We start from the raw sequence: 25,539 nt of genomic DNA on the forward strand, positions 1-25,539 counted from the left end.
CTGGGAGGGCTGTCTCACCTGACTTTGAAAGCCAGAGAGCCTAGAAACAACGTATTTCAAAGTGACAGAAGAAGAGTTCCAGTGTGGACTGGTGAGCATAGGGAAATGTAGCACCCAGAAGTGAAATGAAAGGTAATAGTATAAACTTTTGTCCAAGACTGAGGCCAGGTCGCCCTGATGGAGCAACAAAAGTGTGTCCATACGGTTCGCTTGCCTTTACGTAGTTAAACCCTGAGCACAACGGGAAATGTGGTTCAGGAACTAGACATGATGGAGGATGTGTTAAGGGACAGTGCCCTCTGGAAGGAGGGTATTGCAAAAACGCAAGACTGCTTTTTCTCAGTTACAGTCTTTAAGAGGAGACAGCAGAAATCAGCCATCACAGACCACCAGAGAACCTGTTTGGACTCATTCTCATTACCCAGAAAGCAAATTGGAGGCAGCATTAACTCCAACCATTGAAGAAGTACCCCTCGGTCCCACCACCGTCCTCAGGGCTCCAATGAGATCGTCTGCTTCCTCAGCACTGTATCTGCTAGCACTGCCTGAGGACTCTGTGGGACCTGCGTGGATTCCTGGTAGTCTGTGGCTCCTGTTACTAGTTGATGCTTTGGGTTTCTGTGTAGGCCCTGAAGCACGTGTTGGGCAATGTACCCAAGGTCATGTTCCAGTCATTCATTTCTTCACATATGGATGTGGGAAATTGGCTGGAAGTTACAAGAGCAGTATTGAGTTTGATCCCCTTACACCCATAGGTAGGGGTCCTGCCACTCATACCTGGGGAAGGCTCTCCTGCCCTCCGACAGTGGCACCAGAGCAAAGAACTTTCAAGAAAGAAAGATTTGGGGAGATTGGTTTTTCTTCTTGACTGCCCGAATGTGGGTCCCTGTGTTATTTTGCTGACATTTACTGGTTGAGTGTTTACCAGATCCTGATTATGGAACATTAGAACTGGGACAGTTCAAAAGAAATTCGATAGCAAATAAGTTTGGGAAATGGTGAATTCTTGATCTTTTTCCGGACTTCTACAATGCACATGCTCCTCTAAGAAGCCATGTAATAAGGAAACCTGTTTCACTTAACCTAACTCAGTGTGGCCCCAGATTCATTTGACTTTGGACTTCATTTTCCCTTAACATCTATTACCATTCCTTGGAACAATATTAAAAGGATCAGTTTTTTGGAAGTAGATGCTGTGAAGAGACATGTACTGATTGGGGAAGGATAAAACCAGATTTGGCCCACCTTACCAGTTTCAGCTGGGCTTCCCACGTGGCTCAGTGAGAAAGAATCTGCCTGCCATTGTAGGAGATGTAGGAGATGTGGGTTTGATCCCTGGATTGGGAAGATCCTCTAGAGGAGGAAATGGCAACCCACTCCAGTATTCTTGCCTGGAGAATTCCATGGACAGAGGAGCCTGGGTGGGCTACAGTCCATGGGGTCACAAAGAGTGGGACACAATGAGCACAGTGAGCACTTGTGCAAAGCAAAAGCACCAGTTTGAGCAAACAGTTCTTTGCATGCTTCTGGTGGCCTGTGTGTTTTAGCAGGGAACTTTCTACTAGTGAAGTCTATGAAAATAACTAAAAGGTTCCCTGGAAGGTCTGTATTTCTTGTATTCGAATCCTTAAGATTAGCTGCTTAGATTTTTAATTGATTTGAAGAGTAATTAATCTGATTATAAGCAGGCCAGTTTGATTTAGAAAGTATTTTTGAGGAGAGGCAGTTCTTTTAAACTTTAAAAATACGTTTGGTTAAGACACCCAGGTTATCAAGTTCATTTTGACTTGAATCACCTGTGTATAATATAGTAATTGTATATAAACAATTGCTTTTAAAAATTAATTTTTTATTGAGGTATACTTGATTTACAATCTGTTTCAGGAATATAGCAAAGTGATTTAGTTATATGTATATATTTATATACAAACAGTTATTTTTAAGATTTTTTTCCCATATAGGTTATTATAAAATATTGAATATAGGTCCCTGTGCTATACCGTAGGTCCTTGTTGTTTATCTGTTTTATTCATACTAGTGTGAATTATGGCTTTTTTCTGGATATATGCCAGGAGTGGAATTGCTGGATTATATGTGGTAGCTCCATTTTTAGTTTTTTAAGAAACAATTGCTTTAAGAAGATAGTCCTGAGATCTTGTTGGCTATGTTTACTCAGCCAATTTTTTAGCAATTCAGTGATAACCTTTAAGCACAGTTGCTGTTACATCTAAATCAGTGATATGTCTGAATAGAAAGCATGAATATTTTAAAAGGTTTCCAAAACATTCTTTGCTCCCAGGAAGTGCAGGTTTTTGAAAACACTATTAGTGCATATTCTTGCCCAGATCTCTTCACCCCAAAATTAAAAAAAAAATTTATTGGCTTAATTTATTAATATGGCTTGTTTTCATCCACAGAGGCCAGCAAGCTTGTTATGTCCTACGTGGCAGCTGTTTGTGGAAAAGGAGCAGAAGTTAATCAAGTCAAAGAACAGCTTTTACAGTCCAACCCAGTTCTGGAAGGTAGGATTTTGGGTGTATATTGGTTCAGTGTGACTTGAACAGTAAATCCAGTTTTCAGGGCACTTCAGGCACCTGGAGGTAGCCTACGGGGGCAGAGGGAAGAGGAGAGTCAGGCCCAGACCTGCTGAGCAGGTAGCATGCCATAGAACTCGGGGCTGCATGAACTTGAAGGAGGGAACACTTTCCTTGACTAAAGGAGCTCTTCCACTTGCAGTCACTTTTTTCCCTCTCAGTTTTTGTTTGAATTACTTAAATTTTGCTTAATAATAATCAATTGATATTTGCATATGACTTGACAGCTGGGAGAAACTTAGTGAAAAAGAGCAATGTGAGGGCAGTGCTATTTTATTCAGAATAACACCCAATGGCTGGAGATTTCTGTTGTCAAGGAAACCAAGGCTACGTCAGAGAAACATTTAAGGACTAGTTTCTAAGGGTTACAGAAAGCCTAAACTTGACTTTATTCTCTGGTTGGCCATCTGGGTCAGTCAGCTTGGGCTGCCATAACAAAGTACCACAGACTGGGTGGCTTAAACATCAGAAATCTATTTTCTCACACTTGTGGAGGCTCCGAAGTCTAAGATCACCTGCTGCTAAGGTAGGTGTTCTTCTTCTTTGTAAGCAGCTACAGCCTGCTGTGTGCTCACATGACCTCTTCTTTGTGTGTATATGTGGGAGGAGGAGGGGGATGATGGGTGGTTGGGGGCTGGCTCATAACCTCGTCTGATTACCTCCTAGAGGCCCATCTCCAAATACCATTACACTGGGGGTTAGGGCTTCCAACATGTGAAGCTGGAGGGAGGGAAGGACATAAGCATTTAGTCTATAATACCATCAGGAAACCAAGCCAGAGATAAGTCCCCTTCTACCATGGAGGTTGGCATAAACCATCAGCATAAGCCATCCATATGTTGAAATCAGTAAATGAAAGCCTGTCTCTGTTGATGGAAGGCCCACTGCATTGCTTTATACTGTAAGCATATCTGTATTGTCATTTGACACGGTTGTTAGGATAGAATAGGTTTCTCAGCCGGGGCATTGACAATTTGAACTGGATAAGTCTTTGATGTGGAAGGCTGTCCTGTACTTCGTAGGATGTTTAGCAGCATCTCTGATCTCCACCCACTGGGTGCCAGTTGCACCCCTGCCTCTAGTTGTTACCATTGAAAATGTCTCCAGACATTGCCAGCTGTCCCCTGTGGGGGTCAAGACAACCCCTGGTCAGAAGTTCTGGTCTCAAAAGAGTAGTTTGGTTCAACTGTTTGTTCAGAGTCATGGAAGGTCAAGATTTAACATGGATTAAAAGCAGAGTGGCTTTTGGAGGGAGAACCACCCCCGCACGCTGCCCCAACCCAGTATGGAGAAATAGAGCCCTGCCCATTGTCTCTGTTACTCAGGCCAAGTCCCTCCATCCACTTTATTACACCGTATACATCTTTATCCCCCAGACAGTGAAATAAAACTCATGGGAATACTTTGCATGTGAGAAACAAAGGCCAAAACATCTATTATATTGTTACTGATCTTTCTTTCCCTTCAGTACCTTAACAAATAAAGACGCTGTGATAGAAAGCAGTATATCTTCTTCTTATTCCAGTATTTGACTTTTTGTTTATTGTCTTTTGCTTTTAAGTCAGGAAGCTATACATGTGTTATATTTCTGTAGATGCTTATTTTAAGAATGCTGAGATCTAACAGAGAAACACTGTGGAATGCCATAGCTCACATCTGTGATTAGAATTTGACTCTTTATTTGATGGTATTTGAAATGAGGCCTCAGTGCAGGAAATGGGAGAAATGTCCACTGTAGGCATGTATTATATTTTATGGGAATGCTTTACTTTTTAACTGGAGTTGCTACTGTAAATGAACACTTAGAACAATGAACTTAAAAAAACAATTGAGGAATGTGTCTCGAGTGTTCTATAATGGAACACTTGTTTTTGCTTCTGAGGCTTACAATAAAAGACTTTAGTGTTTAGAGCTATGTTTAGTAATATGCAACTCAGATTTGTTCGATGAAAAGATGGTCTATGGCTTGCAAATGGCACCCTGAATAAAGTTTCTTGAAGCAATTCCTTCACTTGCCCTTGACCTTCAAACCACAAGAAACTCTCCTTTATGTGTCAGCATCTTGTGCTAGACTTCGGGGCTGTGCATATTAGTTAATTTGGCATCCCTGTGTGTTCACCCCCGCCGCAAAGATCTAGCCTATGAAAACACGGAAAAGTTACGGTGTTCATGATGACTAGGTCAACACTCAACCATTAGCAAGGTTACATATATCAAGGCCCTTTAGCTGGTGGTGGACGTGGGATAAGGACCTCTTCAGCAAGCATCCTTTTTTGAGTGTTTTTCACGTGCAGGCTTCTTTACTTAACACAGCATCTCAGCTTATTTACTATCAAAAAGAGAATTTGTTGTCAGGGACCGTGAAGCCATACCCATTCCAAGTGGAATCTCTGAATCAAAGGACTTGTCTGGTATAACTTTGTAAATTTTGTCTTAACTGAGCAGGAACCAACTACTTTTTTTTTTTTTTAACAATCAAAAACATAAAAATACCAGCTAACATGAAATGTAACACAGTAGGTTTGGTTATTGAATAGCCACAGTGAACTTTCCACATTTTGATCAGACAATTGCTTTCAAAACTTGAACCATCTTTTGGCCATTTTAATCATGTGAACTTATTGTTCTGATCTTCTTGTCTTTGTTTAACTTAATGAAGTTGTGAAAGCTTTTGGGGTTTTGATGCCTGACCTCTCATTTAGAGTCATTTCTATTCACCACATCATCGCATATCACACTGCAGTCCCTACTGGCTGCAGTGTGGCCCATGGATCCCTCAGGGTAGGGTGGGAGGGTATTGGTAGAAAAGCAGAATTTCATGCCCATCCCTGGACTCAATGAACTGAAATGTGCACTTGAACAAGATCCTCAGGCGATTGGTTTACGTATTAAAGTTTGAGGTATGCTTCTGGGCTTCACAGCATCAAACAGGGATCCTCTCTGCTTCTATGACTTACGTTTATCCCACTTAATCTTCTGTTACTAAGGCCCAGATTAATCTGCTCCTATCTTATGCACAAGTTTGATGAAATAGTCCTCTTACCTTCTGACACTGAAAGACCTTTGTCAGACAGCAGCGTTCTGTGCCTGGGGCAGTGTCATCCCTGCGGTTCTGTGTTCTCATTGGAAAGAGCGTCCTGTGGAAGATTCTGGCTCCTTGAAGCAGCTAAGCCTGGAACTAACTTGATTTTGCCTTGTGGGCTGTTTTTGTTTTGTTTTTCTGGAAAGTTTCGCTTAGGTCTGATGGACATAAACTAATGAAACTGTGGTATTTTTAGTCTTTTGGAAATGACGTTAGCTTCCAAAGTTCTTACTCTTTCTGTATTTCAGAGTTGTATATTTAATCACATTTAAATAGCTTTTATTTCAAAGTTGATTAAACAGTTTAAAGTTTCTTATGTTTTTTTCCACCTGGAAACCTCATCGGTTGAGTTTCATAAAACCTTTGGTAATGTTAAGTAGTTATCTCTAAAATAACCTTGTTCGTTGTTGGTCATGGAAGAAGAACACAGAAGCCCTGCTTGCTAGCCATTCAGTTGACTACTATCAAAACAGTTAAAAGGTGTTGAAGTAGACAAGATTGTTTACAGTAGTACTTGAAAAACAGTTCCACGAATCATAGGGATGATTCTTTCTATGAACTTATAAGAGGACATGGGAGCTTTGGCAGCTTATTAAAAACTTGTGTTTAGTTTCTATGGAAATTTTCTGGACAGAAATGTCATTACTGCAAGTAGCATTTCTAGAAATTTATAGATGTCATATATTTGTTTTAGTTTTGGCTTGAAAGTATTTTTCTGTCGCTTGACCACACATCTGTTTCTTTCCTACCAGCGTTTGGAAATGCCAAGACTGTAAGGAATGACAACTCCTCTAGATTTGTAAGTATTTGTATAAGCATAAGTGTTAACACTAATATTTAGCTCATGTGTGTTTAAACAACCAGTAGATGTTTAATATTTCTTAATACCCACATTTAAAAAAATAAGAAACACTGTATTGAGACAGGCTGAAAGTTCTATAAGGACTATTTTCATGCTTTCTGGAATTTTCCTTTAAAATTCTTCTTGGAGTGACAGGCTATTTTTTTCCCCACGTTTTCTTATCGTCTATCATAAAATTCTATGAGCAATTTAAATAGGGCTGTTTAGAATCTTCACTCATGTGAGTTTTGATATTTAGAAATCATAATTAAGACTTAGAAGTTAAGTAGAAAGGAGGATAGACTAGGTGCCAAGTTTGTATACTGTACAGCTCTTACCCTTTCTTCATTGCGGCCAGAAAGGATGGACATGTATTCTAAAACCTTATAGAGGTAAAAATCAATTAGTGTGGCAACCAGTAGGGGATGAGAGGAGTACCAAATAGTGACAACTGAAGCTAACTGAATCCTTTCCAGCCTCATCTCCATCTCTCTGCAGTGTGCACTCTGCACTCAGCCCCTGGGATCTCTCCAGCTGGGCTGCCTTCTCTCCCACCTCTGGTCTTTATGGAGACAAACACTGCCTGGAGGCAGCTGGGGGAAATATGATGAGTGTGATAGTTGCATTTTGAAATTGATGGCTTTTTTCCTATAGTTTAGTTCTATAAATTTGATAAAGCTGTGTTCTTATACACATTGCTTGGGACCATTATTGATGATGTTCTGTGCCTCCCTGAGATTCTTCCTGTACCCCACACCTCCTCCCCAAGCCCCACCCCTAGCTTCTTTTAGTCCCCTTTTACTTTTTTCTTATTAGAGTTATCCATGGACTTCCCTGGTGGCTCAGACGGTAAAGCGTCTGTCTACAATGCCGGAGACCTGGGTTCGATCCCTAGGTCGGGAAGATCCTCTCGAGAAGGAAATGGCAATCCACTCCAGTACTATTGCCTGGGAAATTCCATGGACAGAGGAGCCTGGTAGGCTACAGTCCATGGGGTCACAAAGAGTCGGACACAACTGAGTGACTTCATTTTCACTTTCATGCTTAAGGCATGAGAATGACCTCAGGTGGAGAGAGTTTTGATAGCTTGGAAAGTGAAAGACTAAGGTTCCTAATTCCAAGGCAGTGATTTTTTTCCATTGGATTACCCCCTTAAGTTGTTAAAACTGATTTAAGCCATGCCTTTTCCTGTTGTGGTAACATGGCTAATCTCATTACATAAATAGAATTAGACACAAAGTGTGGGCAGATAGGAGAAATTCCAAAGATCAAGCTTCTATATAGGTTAGAGATTTTGTTTTTGCTGTTGGCAAATGTACATACATTTTATTTTATTTTATTTTATTTTTTTCATACATTTTAAAAATTTGCAAATATATTTAGTCTATAGACCATAAAAATGCAGAGTAGTATATTGCTTAAAGAGTCATTGGTACTTAGAGATATTGGAAAATCTAGCAAAAGGCTCGGCAAGTGATTCAGCTTGTTGAATAACTTCGGAGAAATGCTATCATAACACGGGTATTAGGATATGAGATTAATACTTGATTATAAGCTAAATCATTTCATGCCCAGTTTTTAGTAATTTCTCTGCTTTGTGGCCTGTGATTTTGACCAGTAATATACTCAAGTCTGTGTTATAATACTATAGTAGGACTCTTATATGTTTAAAATTACTGCTGTATATATAACAGGGGTTTATGACTCCAGGGAAATTACCTTTCCTTCAACTATGCTTGACTGATTATCCTGGAATAAATTTCTTGATCTCTTTGCTGAGAAATCTGGTAGACCCTTCATCTCACTGTAGCTGACAGTGTCGACCAGTGTTCCCATGATATATCTCATAGTGACCCCCACCCCAGCACTCACTTTAATTTGACATATTGAGCTTCTGTTAAGACTCAGTGGTGTTTTTTTTTTTTTTTTTGGAGGGTGTTGGTTTAAGGTTTTGAAAATCACTTCTTGACCAAAGAACTTTGGAAGGGGATTTCGTTGAGCATCTGCTGTGTACCCTGAGCTGAGTGAGGCTCTGGAGAGCATGGGAGAGAGCGTTATAGGGTCAGGAAGATCTCATCTCCTCTCATTCAGTAAGAATAGAAACACACACACAGTTTATTCATTTGTTTGAAAACTCTGTTTTTTTTTCTTTTTTAAAGATAGTTAAGCTTAGGTTTTCCTGCATGTCCTCTTGCAGCCTGCAGTCCTTTCTCCACTAGCAGCCTGAGTGATCTTTGCAAACTGCTGTCCCCCGCCAATGACAGCCTCTGTGGTTCCCTTGCACCTGGAATACAGCCTGGGCTCCTTCAACCCTCCTAGGGCGAGCTAGGCTGCCCAGCCGACCCTTACCGGGCTCCTGAGGCCTCAGCCACACAGGCCTTTGTGACTGCCAGGCGTGTCTGAGTGCTTCCCCGGCCTTGGGCCTTTCTGTTGCTGGTCCTTTTGGCTAATGTGCTCTGTCCCCGGCTCTGTGTATGACTGGCATCTTGTATTGTGTAGGTCTTATCTCAGATGTCACTTCCATGATGCCTTTTGTAGCCTCTGTGACTTCACTCTGTTTTCATTTTTGAAGGCACTCATCGGGCTCTGAAGTTAACTCTGCTCTCTTCCCCCATTTCCATCCTCATTGGCCCTGGAGAGTAGGAGCCGAGGAAGCAAACTGCTCAGCCTCTTGTTCACTAAAGTGGCCCTAGGAGCTTGTGTAAGCTGCTGCCATAGGGGACTCTGGAGACATTTATTTGTTGATGAATGGATACCTGTTTTGAAGAAGCTTAGAGGCTAGTCAGGAAAATGGACATGTCTGAAAATAATTACAACACAGAAACTAGCAAGTTCCCCATGACAAGTACAGAATGAAGTGTTAGGGAAGCTCAGACTCAAGAAGCTGGAGGAGTCCGGGGCAGGGACAGTCCTGAGCGGGTCCACAGGATTTAAAGAAGCCAGAATCGAGTGGTGAGCCCAAGGAGCTGGCAGAACAGCATAAGGAACTGAGGGGCAGACGCCAGTGTGGACCTGCATTTGCCAGAGTTCGTGGCCAGGCCAGAGGTTCTGTGAATGGAGCCGTAGACCAGAGCACTGGGAAGCTGGATCTGGGCCCCAGGTGGAGGGCTTGGAGAAGCACGGTCAGGGTCTCAGACTTGGTTTTGTAGTCTGCGGGAAGCCCCTGGTTATTTGTGAGTGCCCTGGTGACAGGATCAGAACCAAGCCTTGGGGAGGTCATCAGCACGGGCATCCGCTGGGTTCTTAGTGCTGTCCTGGAGTTGAGCCCTGGTCAGTTTCCATTTCCCTTCTCCACGGGGTTTACTCACTTCAAACCTCCTATTCTTTATTCTCAGCTGATGATATTTTATGCCTACTTCACAGAAATCATCTTCCAAGCTTGCAGACTCACTTAGCCCCACTCCTTGACACCTCCTGGTCCCCATGTCAGTTCACACACACTCCTGTCTCTCACTCGTCCCTCCTTGGGCGTTCCAGCTCTGTCACCGCCTGTGCCCAGGGACCACTTGCCATCAAAGTCATCCTGTCTCCTCTGGTCAACCTCTGACTGTCTTGTGAGGTTACTCTTCCTCCCCCCTTCATAGCTGCTTTGGCTCCGGGGTCCCCATGTCTCCTGCAGAGCACTGCTCTTGATTGCCTGGATCTCAACCTGGGCTTTGGAATTCTTGACCAACCCTCCTTACCTTCTGCGTCTAACTGCAGCCTGTCATCATGACTCCCTTCGTAGCTCTCAACTCCGTTTAGTTTCCTCCTTTGCTACTCCAGCTACAAACTACCATTTCTCCCCATGTGCTGTCACCTCTGCCAGCTAGATCCTTTGCAGTCCATTCTACACAGCCAGGGTGATCTTAGAAAGAGGCAAGTCTGATCACTGCATCCTTGTTGAGGAACCTTGAATGACAGATCTTTTATGTCAGGAGAAAATGTTGGTGTCATGATGTTGTAGCTTCCCTTAGCATCCTCGTGGGGGCCAGTCCTTAAGCCTGCTCCTCCCTGACCCTCAAACGCCTGCCTGCCTGACCTCTCCTGATACTTCACCTTTAAGTCAGGGCAGATCTCCCACACCGTGCCCCGTCCCCTCTTCTTTGTGCACAGCACCATGACCCACTGTAGGACGCAACCCTGTACATGGTTATGTCCTGTTTATGTCCCAGTTTCCCCCAGGCTGTAAGTTCCTTGAGGGCAGGAGCTATGCCTTGCTTTCCCTTGTGTCTACGTTAGTATCTAGGAGCTGCTTGATAGACATTTTCGTAATGAGTAAGTGAAGACTTAAAGAGGCCAGATGACCTATGACAGTGAAGAAGGCGGGGGAGCGTTCACAATCTAAAAAAAGTCACAAATAGCATCATTGATTGTGTGCCATGTGACCGTGTTTCTTCTCCTTTACCATTATTTTGAAAAATAGAATTAAATTAATTCTCTGGGAGAATTACTTATAAACCATAGATCTGACTAAGGTAGAACATGAAACAAAACCAGACAACTTATTAGATCAACACACACTTTTCCAAACAAAAAACAACTGTCGGTTATTCTGATATATTTGTTACTCTTTAACCAGATGATTCGAGATTCTTCTCTACAAATCAAAGTATGAGAGACTCTACGTGTATTCCTGTATATTTGAGATTCTATCTATATACATGGGTCCATCCATCGACAGCATGGGTTATATATTGCTATATAATCTAGATCAAGAGCCAAAAAGAATAATAATGATCAGTCTTCGGTTCTGAGGTGGTCACAACACATAATCATTCATTTGATTTGAGTAGATATAAAAACAGAACTTGAAGTGTTCCATTTTATCTACCAACCAGTATGTCTGAAATGTCTAGTCATGGCTTAAAACATACTTTGCCTATAAAACTGAAATAATTTATATTCCTAGCTAGTGCATATGCAAGAAATACTTATTTTTTCTGTTTTTCATTTTTGGATTGAATACACACACCATTGAGAGCTTTGAAGCACATATCTGAAATGGAAAAGTCTTATGATGGCTGAAAGATGTATTCTTAAATTAGCAATGAGATATGTTCAGTTTGAGCTAATAGAGTGTTTAGTATGAGTTATTTATGGAGGCATGTTGTTTTGCATCATGGTTACATAAACTATGTCCTTCTTCATTACATTTAAACCAATGTATAAAGGGCTTATTATGCTATGTTTTAAAATACAGACTGACTATTTTGAGGTGAACTTAACTCACAAATTCTTTCTTTTGCAGGGCAAATATATGGATATTGAATTTGATTTTAAAGGCGATCCACTGGGAGGAGTGATAAGTAACTGTGAGTATTTTAAAGAAGTTCAGAATAGTAAAATATATATTAATATGTAAATAGAATAGTTTAGATACTGGGTCTTTAAGAAATAGCTATAAGGATACATTTCCTGTTCTTCAATTTAGTTTTTTAACCTATGCATTTTGGATTGTTTTTATAATATTTAATTTCCAAGTCTTTTTTAAAAGATCAGAGTCTTTGCCTTTGAGAAACTTTTTAGAAATCTGCTAAAGAAATAAATGTTAGCTATTTAAATGTTAGCTAAATAGTTGTCTGTATTTTATATTCTGTAGCCAATCCAGTAATAAAAACGATTCTTCAACAGTTGTTTTCTTTAACAAAATTATGGTTAAAAAACCCATAAATAATAATTGATTTTAATAATTTTTTGAGATAACATTTATCTGATAGGATGAGATAAACCTGTTCTTCAGGTTTTAAGAAATTTTGTCTTTAAGTGTATTTAGATAATTGAAATGTGATACACCTGTTAGGTTGAAACAGATTTATTTAGTGTTCTTTAGTCATGATTTGTGATTGTAGTGAAGCATTCTCTGTCAGAGGTGAAAAAAAGGAACAAAATCAGGTCAGGTCTACTCAGCAGTCCCAGGTGCGGAGTTTTCTCGGGGGACACAGTGGTCAGTACCTGTTGTCAATGAGGCCCCTTCATCCATGCTTTGGAACTGTCCTGGTATCTCTGCTCGTATTGATTTAGTCTGATTCGTTTGGGATGTGTAAGATGACAACTCAGGGTTTGTGCCCATCCAGTGGGAGCCACAGCCTGGCTACCCTCTTGTTTTTCTGAGGGCCACACTGCTGAGCCACCCCACCTCCCCACCTTCCCCTAGCTCTTCTCTGCCCTAAGATGCTATTGGAATTGTTAGAATGAAAGCAGTCTAAGCCTGTACTAGACAAAAGCAAATTTGCTCAGATATCTGAAGCACTGCTTTTTGTTATAGTAGTGGCATTCTTTCTCCAAATGAAATTGTACTCCAAATATAAAACAAATAAAACAAGGCCTGATCTGGTTAAAGAGGATATGAGTTGCCAGAACCCCTAGACCCCTAGGTGGCCCCTGAGATCTTCCTGAAAAACTCTAGAACCAGAGGAATGCCATTTGATTCCAAAGTGAGTGTTTTTAGAATTTGGGCACACCATGCAGCTGAATTTTTTAAAAACCACAACTCATGGAGTAAACTTCTAGGGCTAGAGTTTCTTCATCTTGGAAACAATAGAGTTGACTTGGATGAATTCCATGGTTCTTCCCATTTCTACCATTTGTGGTTTTTAAATAATTTAATTTTTAAATTTAGTTTGTGTACTATCCATTGGGATTATCCATATTTGCAAAAATGTATTGTTACTGGGGAAACATCCTGAAGATGAAGTTTTAATCTGAAGTGAAATTGGCTAGGGTGGTGCTACTTATGTTAAATGATTTTAAATGTCAAATAAGGACGCAGAAGTACTCATGCAAACCATTTATGATGCCACCAAAAGCAAATGATTATAACCCTGCCAAGTTTGTTAGGCAAGCTTCCTTCACAATGTGTGCCAATTGGTGAGAGCTATACAGGAAAAGGTAGCCTCAATTTTAAGACCACCATTTTAAGAAATGATTAACTTTTATTCTGAAAGATAATTTTAACACATTTATAGCACTTGTATTTTATAAGAGAAAATAGCTCTTGTTATTAATTGAATAGCACATTATTTTGAAAATGAGAAAAAATGAACTGTATTATAGAACATTCTGAGATGACTGAATCTATGTTACTCCTGAGGACTCTAGGAAAATATTTAAGAATGACTTAGATTAGAAAGTATTAGAAAATCACTTGGGTTTTACATTTTGAAGTTTCAAATTTCAAACACAAATGTCTTCCTGTCCCTAGTTCTTGCAGTATCCATGGAGAATAAATAGTAAACACTCAATTCATTTCCAGTGAAGATTAATATATCATCATGAATGGGTTTCAGATGGACTCTGTTACCATTTGTTCCCACAATGAAATTATATTGAAATTTGTGGTAGTGGGAACACCCTGGTATTTTAGAGTATCCTTTGCTTTGAAAAGGAGAGGGAAACATTAGTGGTGAGGTGAGAACAGGAAATTTCACCCAGTATAGACAGAGGACTGACTCATAGGTGGCCACAGGGAACTGCTGACTGCTGTCTTAAGGGAGTATAAAGCCATGGGTAAACCCATTCTTGTTCTCACCAAGCTGCTAAAAGTTAGCTTCTTGTACCCAGAAAAGAAGACAAGATCTGCTGTTTTGTTCAGTTCAGTTCAGTCGCTCAGTCGTGTCCGACTCTTTGCGACTCCATGGACTGCAGCATGCCAGGCCTCCTTTTCCATCACCAACTCCTGGAGTTTACCCAAAGTCATGTCCATTGAGTCGGTGATGCCATCCAACCATCTCATCCTCTGTCATCCCCTTTTCCTCCTTCCTTCAATCTTTCCCAGCATCAGGGTCTTTTCAAAGGAGTCAGCTCTTCACATCAGGTGGCCAAAGTATTGGAGTTTTCAGCTTCAACATCAGCCCTTCCAGTGGATATTCAGGACTGATCTCCTTTAGGATTGACTGGTTGGATCTCCTTGCAGTCCAAGGGATTCTCAAGAGTCCTCTCCAACACCACAGTTCAAAAGCATAAATTCTTCAGCGCTCAGCTTTCTTTATAGTCCAACTCTTACATTCATAACATGACTACTGGAAAAACCATAGCCTTGACGAGTTGGACCTTTGTTGGCAAAGTTATGTCTCTGCATTTTAATATGCTGTCTATGCTGGTCATAGCTTTTCTTCCAAGGAGTAAGCATCTTTTAATTTCATGGCTGCGGTCACCATCTGCAGTGATTTTGGAGCCCAGAAAAGTAAAGTCAGCTACTGTTTCCAGTGTTTCCCCATCTATTTGCCATGAGGTGATGGGACTGGATGCCATGATCTTAGTTAAAAGAAGACAAGATTTGCCATTTTTGTAGAAAGTCTATATTGCTTGCTTTGTTAGCAGCCAGCTAGTAAAAGTGTAAGTCACTTTGGCTTAATTATTACCTTGAAAAAGTCATAGGATCACTTGAGCCCATTGTGTACCTTGGAAGGGGTGGGAGGAAAGCCCAATAACTAACTCTGTCTTTCTAAGAGAGGTGTGCTGTAAAACTTGTCTTCAAGTCATTTGAAAGCTATGTGTTTCTGAGATTAGTGTCATTAGGAGAGAGGTGTTACAAAAATAGAAAATGGCAAACATTTACTTCAGTAGAGAAGTTAAAATATGGATGCATATCCAGATTTTTGGCTGATGTGGAATACTGTTTCTCCTGTTTTGTTAATTCTTATTGATCTCATAAAATTTATACATTTACCTTTGAGGATTTTGGACCTAATGTTATGAACTTAGAATGTTTGGAAACCTGTTGCTTTTATTAATAGCCATAGATACTTTTCTATAGTTAAGGCAGTAAAAGGCAATTCAGACTGTGCAGAAAATATGGTACAAGTCTCAAGGGATTTTATTTCCTAAAAGAAGAATAACATAGAGATATTGGGTTGGCTAGAAAGTTCATTTGGGCTTTTCCATAAGATCTTACAGGAAAACCTGAACAAACTTTTTGGTAATCTAATACTAAGAAGAAGCCTCAAGATTTCAAGTGTGCATATATACCTGAGGGAACTGTAAGGATGGGAGACAAGACTGTCCTGTTTACAGTAACATATCAGGAGCCTAGGGTGATATCTGGCATACAGTAGGTGCTCAGTAAATGCTGGAGACAGGGATGGAATTGGTTAAATATAGGTAGGCTCTGTGTTTTCCTGCTTTATTATTTGGGGCATATCCATGAGCTTACATATGCAGCTCTCAGTGATTTATCATGTGGGTGCCAATGTCTAAACAAAAAGACAAGTTACTTAATTCTCTCTGCCTTCATTTCTTTATCTTTGAAATGAGGGTAATAGTGCTGATGTCATAGAATTGTGATGAGTTGTGAATAATTTGTTAACATCCAAAGTGCTTGTAACAGGGCCTGGCATGAAGTAAGCACTCAGTAAACGTTAGTTTCTTTTCATTGTACTTATTTGTTGATGGTCTCTAGCTCCCAGACCAATATATACCCTATAATAACAGAGACTTAGTTTGTATGGTTGCTGAATGACAGTAACTAAAATAGTGTCTGACGTCTATTATATAATTGTTGAATTAACTACATGTAAGTACCTAGTGTATAACAAGTACAGTTTGACATAGAGAAATTTATTGAATAATAAAACTGCTTCATTGGATACTTTTATCCAAAAATTATATGCTAATCATTTAAAAATACTTTTTCTAAATCCCAGAAAGGCTAACAGAGTTGTTGGTAATCCAACTTCCTCTGTTGCTGATGTCTCCTCAGCTTGAAAGAAGTAATGCAATCCTGTGATTATGAATGAAAGCAAATGTTGAAGTTGGTGTGTGGTCCAGTTATGATTACTGCCCAGTAAACTACCCCAGGCTTAGTGGAGTAAAACAACACCCTGTCATATGCTCTTGGATTCTCTGGGGCAAGAATTCAGATGGAGTCAGCAGAGCTAGCTTGTCACCACAGCGTATGGAGCTTCAGCTGCATGGACGTCCCCAGTGTTGGGGAAGACTTACACGAATGTGGGGTCATAGTCCTCTGAAGCCTTTGTCATTCACGTGTCAGGCTCCTGGGCTGGGATCATCCAAGGACTGGGCTCAGCTAGACTGAGAGCAATCTACGTGTGGCCATGGGTGGTGTGGGCTTCTCACAGCAGGCCGGCGAGGTTCTGAAAGGGAGTGCCCCAAAAGGGAACATACTGACAGACCATGTTCTGAAAGAACCAGAAAGAAGCCTGAGGAACCTGGGAAATCGTACAGTGTTACTTTGACACTCTTAAGTCCATGTAGGCACAAGTTTTCTCAGTTTCAGTGCTGGGGGATGTAGATTCCACCTCTCAGTGGGAAGAGTATGGAAAGAATTGGTGACCATTTTATTTTAAGTAGCTTAAACCCAATAGATCATTTACAGAAATGGCCACAACAATTTTTTAGCTTGGATCCACCCTCTGCAGTAGTCCCTTCTCTCAATGACATAAGGCTTGGCTGTGAGATTTGTTTTGGTCAGTGGAACAGTTCACAAATATGGTGCATTGACGGACTTGAAAATTGGTTCTGTGCTGGGACTTGTCCTCTCTTGCTTCTCTGGGGAACTCGCTCATCACCTTCATGTGCGTGAACCTGGGTGAGTCAGCTGGATGATGAGAGACGCATGGAATGAACCAGCAGACATATGAGTTGAGAGCATCTTAGGTCAGCCAGCTGCCAGCCAACCTGGGTTAGATCAGAAGAACTACAAACTAACTCCCAGACTCATGAGTTAATAAATGATATTGGTCTAAGCTGGTAGGTTTTGGGGCCTTTGCTATGCAGTGGAAAGTAAATAACTAAGACAGAGGTCTAATAGGTAATGTGCTTTCCCCACACAGTTTGGAAACACATGAGAAATAGGCATAGGAATCAAGCTGGAGAGAAGGCAGCTTTATTACTGTAGAGGCAAGGTTGAAGAAGGTGATTCGGTTTATCACCAAGAGGGGTGCTAGTAGTCCTCTGGCAGGTGGGCAGGTATCAACCACCCTGAGCAGCCCCTGGGGAGTGGAACGGAATGTGCACAGTGTGGGGAACCAGAGGACTGAGCTGTACACACACGCCCATTTCTTCTCCAAACTTCGCTGCTCAGAGGTGTATTTCTTCCTGCCAAGTGGAGGAGTGAGTAAGGGTCTGCAGGGCTGGGGAGTTAATCACAGAAAATCCTTCCACATGGACTCAGAAAGCAGGAATAAATGCCCACCTTACTCACTGGAAAGATGGGGGGGATGGGTAGAAGGAATTGCTTTGAATTCCTTTTCTTTTACATTTTGTTTGAATTTTTGATGGAATTAATTTATGTGCTATCTTACAGCATGCTGTTTAATCCATATGTATGGTGCACGCATGCCATTTTGTAGCATATGGAATATAATTTTACTCTTTTTAAATTGTTTGAGATTTATAGCTTTTTTTCTTCCTTTTACATTATACCTTTGGCTTAATTGATGATGAGTGGGTGATTGGGAGCAGAACTGCTTGTTACAACACTTCCTAAAGGAAACTTGAGTCTGTTTGGTTTTGGGGGTGTGTGTGTGTGGGGGGGGGTGTGTGTGTGTGGGTGTGTGGGTGTGTGGGTGTGGGTGTGGGTGTGTGTGTGTGTGTGTGTGTGGGTGGGTGGGTGTTTGTGTGTGCTATGTGTTGAGGTGGAATTGGGGACTTTCCTGTACATAAATCAGTTCTCAACAGCTAGTGACTATTCATCAAGGTCTGTTTTTATAAATAAACAGGCTCTGTTTGTAATCTGTCTTCTTTAGAGTCAAAATTCATCAAAAAACTGAGGCAGTACATCACCTAGTTTATAATTCAAGGCTGGGCTTTTTTAGCACTTTGACATCTAATACCCCTACAGAAGACAGAAATAATCCACCATTGGTTGTAAAGTATCTGTAGCAATAAAGCTGAAATTTCAGAGACCAATTCTGTTCCTCTGTAATGGATGGCTGTGTATAAAAGTAGATGCTTTGTCTCATCTTTACTTTGGTATTCTTTCTTATATAAAAATATACCATGAAAAGAAAAGACTGCATGTTTATCGTGAAATAAGACTGCATACAATACTATAGAAGAAATCAGATGTCCACATATGTCTAAATTAACCTCAGATTAAGAAATGAATTGGGATTTATTAGAATAATGTGTATAATAATAAGATATTGTGGACTAGATATTTCATTAAATTTATTTCCGGGTTGGGCATCAAATTTTAGATTCAAATACATAGACACATGAGTAATTTTTCAGTTATTAGATAAACTTTAAATTTGTAGTAGAAAAAAATCCATGGTGAAAATGCGTAAGTGCTATATATATGGAACCAGATTCTAGCAAAACACCCATAGTTAATTAGGTAGATAATAAGGCACATTTTCTTAGTATTTCAAACCCCAAATTGATTTTTTATGTATAGACAGTGAGAGTCCTTTCACAACTTTTAATGCAACATGTCCAGCTATCGTTGGTACTGATCTATCACTTTGGGATTCTGACGTTTGAGTTAGAACTTTAAGCTGATTTCTTAAAAATGAAAATGCTGCATGGAGGTAGAGATATGGGAAAAACTGTCATGCCAGGTGTTTGAGGGTTCTCAAAGTCTGGGACATGTAGCCACACAGAGGTCTGTGTGAGACCCAGGCTGAGAAAGAGCCCTGGGGTGAGCACCCGTGTCTGCTTTCTTTTAGTATAATACATGGGCACAGGGAGTGATTTGTAAGAAGATATTTGCCCCATCTTTTTTACTTTAAAGCTTGTCTTTAGTGAAACTTCCTAATTGTCAATCTTGAGGATTATGTTGTGTATTTCCAAAAATATACTGTAGAGTTGATTTTAGAATATATATCCTAATGTATGAACAAACATTTGTTCATAATCCAAGTTTTTCATTGAAATTACCATCAGTTATGCCCAGTATCCAGTTGAGCTGTTTCAAATCCTGAAAGATGATACTGTGAAAGTGCTGCACTCAATATGTCAGCAAATTTGGAAAACTCAGCAGTGGCCACAAGACTGGAAAAGGTCAGTTTTCATTCCAATTCCAAAGAAAGGCAATGCCAAAGAATGCTCAAACTACCGTACAATTGCACTCATCTCACATGCTAGTAAAGTAATGCTCAAAATTCTCCAAGTCAGGCTTCAGCAATACGTGAACCGTGAACTCCCTGATGTTTAAGCTGGTTTTAGAAAAGGCAGAGGAACCGGAGATCAAATTGCCAACATCCGCTGGATCATGGAAAAAGCAAGAGAATTCCAGAAAAACATCTATTTCTGCTTGATTGACTATGCCAAAGCCTTTGACTGTATGGATCACAATAAACTGTGGAAAATTCTGAAGGAGATGGGAATACCAGACCACCTAACCTGCCTCTTGAGAAATCTGTATGCAGGTCAGGAAACAACAGTTAGAACTGGACATGGAACAACAGACTGGTTCCAAATAGGAAAAGTAGTACGTCAAGGCTGTATATTGTCACCCTGCTTATTTAACTTCTATGCAGAGTACATCATGAGAAACGCTGGACTGGAAGAAACACAAGCTGGAATCAAGATTGTCGGGGAGAAGTATCAATAACCTCAGATTTGCAGATGACACCACCCTTATGGCAGAAAGTGAAGAAGGACTAAAGAACCTCTTGATGAAAGTGAAAAAGGAGAGTGAAAAAGTTGGCTTAAAGCTCAACATTCAGAAAACTAAGATCATGGCATCCGGTCCCATCACTTCATGGGGAATAGATGGGGAAACAGTGGAAACAGTGTCAGACTTTATTTTTCTGGGCTCCAGAATCACTGCAGATGGTGATTGCAGCCATGAAATTAAAAGACGCTTATTCCTTGGAAGAAAAGTTATGACCAACCTAGATAGTATATTCAAAGGCAGAGACATTACTTTGCCGATTAAGGTCCATCTAGTCAAGGCTATGGTTTTTCCAGTGGTCATATATGGATGTGAGAGTTGGACTGTGAAGAAGGCTGAGCGCCGAAGAATTGATGCTTTTGAACTGTGGTGTTGGAGAAGACTCTTGAGAGTCCCTTGGACTGCAAGGAGATCCAACCAGTCCATTCTGAAGGAGATCAGCCCTGGGTGTTCTTTGGAAGGAATGATGCTAAAGCTGAAACTCCAGTACTTTGGCCACCTCATGTGAAGAGTTGACTCATTGGAAAAGACTCGGATGCTGAGAGGGATTGGGGACAGGAGGAGAAGGGGATGACCGAGGATGAGATGCTGGATGGCATCACTGATTCAATGGACATGAGTCGGAGTGAACTCCGGGAGTTGGTGATGGACAGGGAGGCCTGGCGTGCTGTGATTCATGGGGTCGCAAAGAGTTGGACACGACTGAGCAGCTCAACTGGACTGAACTGATGCCCAGTAAATCACTGGTTATTTGACATTTTTCTTCAGGGATGGTGATCCAAGGCAGCAGAGTCCGTATGGAGATAAATGTTGTTTCTTAGGTGGCAGGTCCTTAATTACTGCTAACTGTATCATTTCACATTAGGGAAGGGAAAAGCCTTGTGTGTGTGGGGGGGGTGGGTGGGTGTGTGTGTGTGCGCACGCGTGTGCGTGCATGCACTTGCATTTACTCTATCGTGTCCGACTCTTTGTGACCATATGGTCTGTAGCCCACCAGGCTTCTCTGACCATGGAATTTTCCAGGCAAGAATAGTGGAGTGGGTTGCCATTTCCTATTCCAGGGGATCCTCCTGACCCAGGGATTGAACCTGTCTCTTGTGTCTCCTACATTGGCAGGCAGATTCTTTACCACTGTGCCACCTGGGAAGTCCTCAGTGCCACTCACTTTTTTCTAGTGTGTATCTGTGGAGAGGAGCAGGGCTCATTGTCATTCCTGCCTTACAAGCAAAGCAGGCAAAGCTGATTCTTCTATAAGCTTTAATCAAGATCTTGGAGCATTTCTTTTTCTTTTTCATCCAGGAAGAGAGATTATACATAAAGTAAAGAAACTTTGATCCTGCTACCTAATCCTTTATCTGTTATACTCCAAGTAATGCGAAATTTTTTTCTTCTTCTTTGAAACCACTACTTGTTCTTTTATTCCTTGGCTTATTAAAAGACTTTATTCTTTAACAGGTGCAAACATGGACATTTTACTTCTTTCATGTCTTGTACCTTAGGGAGGTTGTCTCAGTGCAAGGCACATGTATCAGCTATGACCTAGCAAGTAATTAGTCAAAACTAAGAAAGCCCCTCAGTTGTTCTGGTGCTGTTAATAGTGAGGTGTCAGTATCATGATGGAGTCGGGGGAAGTTCTGATTTCAGAATTTCTTTGTCCCTTCCCACTGCTTTTCCCCTTTAGAATGTCTTCATAGGTTTCTTTCTTCCCTTTAAACTTAAATTTTTATCAGATATCAAATGGGCTTCCCTAGTGGCTCAGACAGTAAAGAATCTGCCTGCAGAGCAGGAGACATGAATTCAATCCCTGAGTTAGGAAGATTCCCTGGAGAAGGGATTGGCTACCCACTCCAGTATTCTTGCCTGGGAAATCCCATGGACAGAAGAGCCTGGTAGGCGATGGTCCATGGGGTTGTAAAGAGTCGGACACGACTGAGTGATGAATGCTTTCACTTATATCAAATTTAATATGAACTTAGATGTATGACTTGAGGGAGGAATGTAGCTTCATTGGAATAGATGGAATATGTGGAGATTATTTTACTGTCTTCTCTATTAAATATCTAGTGTATCCTGTACTCCTTTTTATTAAGTCTTGTTAGCAGAGGGGCAGTCTTGTTAGCAGTGGTGGCAGAAGCATCTAAAACAAAAGAGAAAGCCCTGCCAGTGTTTTGCTTTGCCTTAAGTTAGGGGAACACTTAAATAAATTTAAATGTTCAGGTGGCAAGTCCTTAGAGTGAATTGAATTTATTTGAGTAATTATTTGATATGGCTTCATGCTGTTAGGTTATGTTGGTGCACACACATTTAAAAAAATAGAATAGGGAATGGCTTTAAGCACTAGTAAATTATTCAGGAGCAAACATTTTCCTGATTACTTTTATGTCTTGAAGCTTATAACTTAAAGAAAAGTCATAAAGAAATAAGAGGCTCTGGGGTAATCGACAAAGCATTTTACATGGTAAAACCCTTAACTGCTTCGTAGTCAAAAGCTTCTCACTTTGTGATCAAGTTGCTTAGATGAAGTCAAACATTTTTTGTGAAGAACAGTCTCAGCCTTTCTAAGTGTTCATGGATTTAGCATTCTGTTTGAAAGAAAATTATAAAGCACATAAGCAGGATACCTTAGTGTCCTAAAGCTTTTCATTCTGGCTCTGTCACTTAGTAACAATGTGTTGCCTCATTTTCTCATCTACAAAATGGGGCTTGTAAAACCAACTTCAGAGGAGGTATGATAATAAATGAAAAGTACTGAATGGGGAGCAAAACGTCAGTGAAAGTTTCCTTGTACTTCCCCTCCTGCACGTTTCCTTTTAAACTCATGTTATATTATGTTTCAGATTTGAGTGTGATCGTGATCACTGATTATATCAGGATGTGTGGTAAAAGGAGTACACTGGCCAGCATTCTTTTCCACACTGCATAAGCGAATATCATTCATTAACTTGGTGACTGTTATCTGCTGAATCTTAGAGCCATCACTGTTTCTAAGCTCCCCATTGTGTGTGAGCATTTGTTCAAAAAGTGCCAAACATGAGGCTGGCCGTGTTGCTGTTGCACAGTGTGTCCCTGTCATGGGGTCTGAAGTTGATTTCGTGTCTTGAAGTAAGTAGTACAGTTTGCTTGTGGGGTGTAACTGGGTGAGTGGCACTGAACAGTTCGTCATCATCACTGAGGGGCCCCGTGAGGCGAGGGCAGCAGGCTTCCGATGCTTGTGCAGCATGGTGGGATTCTTGGTGCTATGGGGAGAGCCTGGGTTTTGCGGGCTTTCGCAGGTGAAGGACACATGGTCATTCTGCCTTTCTCATCCCCACCTTCTGCTGTCTCTCTCAAGGGTGTTGGCAGCCCAGCTTAGACAGAGCTGCTGCCCTTGGTTTGAGTGGTGAGAGTGATGGAGACAGTTGTAGGTGTGACCGGTGTAGGTCCAGAGGAAGAAGGTCTTCAGGTGTGTAGTCGGTGCTGGGCTCATCCCAGGTAATTCTGTCACATGGTGGGTGAGCAGTAAGTGAGCTTCATGAAAGGATGAAGTAAACTGGGGCATTTGTTTGTGTTTTTCATGTAGTTACTTTCTTCTAGGCTTGAGGAATTAGGATGAGTTAGTGTCTCAGTGCGGAGAAGGAAATGGCAACCCACTCCAGTGTTCTTGCCTGGAGAATCCCAGGGACGGGGGAGCCTGGGGGCTGCCATCTATGGGGTTGCACAGAGTTGGACACGACTGAAGCGACTTAGCAGTAGCAGCAGTGTCTCAGTGAAAACTCTGCCCAGGCACTGAGTTCTTTCTTCTAAAAGTGTGCTGGTACTCTTAGGACCCCAGAGGAGCTTGGTCCATGATGAGTGCAATGATATACTTTTATCCTTACCTGTTTTGTTTATTCTGTCTGCTGCCTTGGATGTCAGTATTTATTGATCGATTGAAACGTTCAGTCCTTAGAGATGATGACTATTGCACAATCCTGTTTTGAATTTTATCTCACTTGTGCTTTTCAGTTGCAGTTTTTTTTTTGGCTAAATATGAAGTCTTCATTATTCTCCATCTGTGATTTGAGGGCATTGGCAGTTGTCCAAGTCAAGTGAGAGCTGAAGATGAAATCTCTGCAGCATCTTGTTCTTAATAATTTTTGTGTTTACATGTTTTTGTTCTTTCTGTCAACTTTATGTATCCCCTTAACCCATCTCTTCATTCTTACAAACGGCCTCATGTATTTGGAGCACCCTAGGATGTCCCTGTTCACTGAATCTACACTTTTTAACTCTCCCTAAACTCCTCCTCTTGTGCTAGTAAGGTTTCCATAAATACAAGTTAAGAAGTTCAGGGAAAAGTCCCTGTGAAGTTGCACACTGTACTCTCCTTTACTAATTTTTTGGATAATGTTTAGATTTCAGTCTGATGGTAAATCGAATGTGTCTGTTCTCTAGAATTCGTGCTCAATAATGGGATCACTGATGCATAATTTTATAAATAAATTTGGCCTTTGACCACAGAATGCAGACCCTGTTTTATATCGCCCGTCAGTGATAAACAGGACTCTAGGTAGGAATATTCTCTGCAGTTGTACTTTGCCACTCCCTGTTTCTGCCACAGTGGTGCCTTTCTGGTTGGCTTGCTGGTATTCGTCCCTTCCTTTCTCCCTGTCTGCCTCCCTCCCTTCCTGAAAATTTGATAATGTGTCAGTTACAGCATGAAAAAAATCATCCAGCATCAATGAAAGTATACTGTCAGATAACACCAGATTCCATGAGAACCACCTTTCATTCTTTAAGACTTCAAGAGATCAAAGAGGTTTGCTGCTTTTATGCCAGGTAGCACTGAGGTCAGATGGCTTGATTTCAAGTCCTTCTTAAGCACCTGGACTATCAGTTTTTTCATCTGTGAAGTTATACCTTACAAAATGATGAGGAGGATTCAATGAAATAATGTCTATAAGGCACTTAGCATAAAATATCAAAAATATTTAATTTGTTATCATTATAACTCTTCAGTTAAGTGAATTCTTAACTGAATGGCTGCATTTCCTTACTTGGACTTGTGATACTACATATTGAAGAACCTAATGTCATCAGGTTGCACTAGTGGTAAAGAACCCTCCTGCCGATGCAGGAGATGCAGGAAACTCGGATTTGATCCCTGGATGGAAAGATTCCCTGGAGGGGATGGCAACCCACTCTGGTATTCATGCCTGGAGAATCCCATGGACAGAGGAGCCTGGCAGGCTACAGTCCATAGGATTGCAAGGACTTGGACATGACTGAAGCAACTTGGCATGCATGCAGTGTCATCATATATAAAATCAAGAGAATATTATTACAAAAGCTATGTTGTCTTTAATCAGCTTGTTGATTATATTGTTAAACTTATTTTGCATATTCACTATTGTACCAGAAGGTGGTTTGTTTAATTTAGTGGTTCTAGGTAGAGTTGTGCTTCTTCCTAAAAGTAGAACTGAAAATGTAGCTTCTGTTGTTA

The 25,539-nt window shown here is 40.9% G+C and overlaps 1 protein-coding gene across 1 annotated transcript in view; it reads left to right on the top strand.

Annotated features, from left to right (window-relative positions):
- Positions 1-25,539, top strand: part of MYO1B (myosin IB) — a 159,286-nt gene that overhangs the window by 74,102 nt on the left and 59,645 nt on the right. The window contains exons 4-6 of the mRNA XM_052659196.1: positions 2,418-2,522; positions 6,429-6,475; positions 11,748-11,811. Of these exons, the coding sequence (XP_052515156.1) occupies positions 2,418-2,522; positions 6,429-6,475; positions 11,748-11,811 (216 nt within the window). The remainder of the gene's footprint in view (positions 1-2,417; positions 2,523-6,428; positions 6,476-11,747; positions 11,812-25,539) is intronic.

Source organism: Budorcas taxicolor, chromosome 2 (genome assembly GCF_023091745.1).
Source record: "Budorcas taxicolor isolate Tak-1 chromosome 2, Takin1.1, whole genome shotgun sequence".
In the NCBI taxonomy this organism is placed as follows: domain Eukaryota; kingdom Metazoa; phylum Chordata; class Mammalia; order Artiodactyla; family Bovidae; genus Budorcas; species Budorcas taxicolor.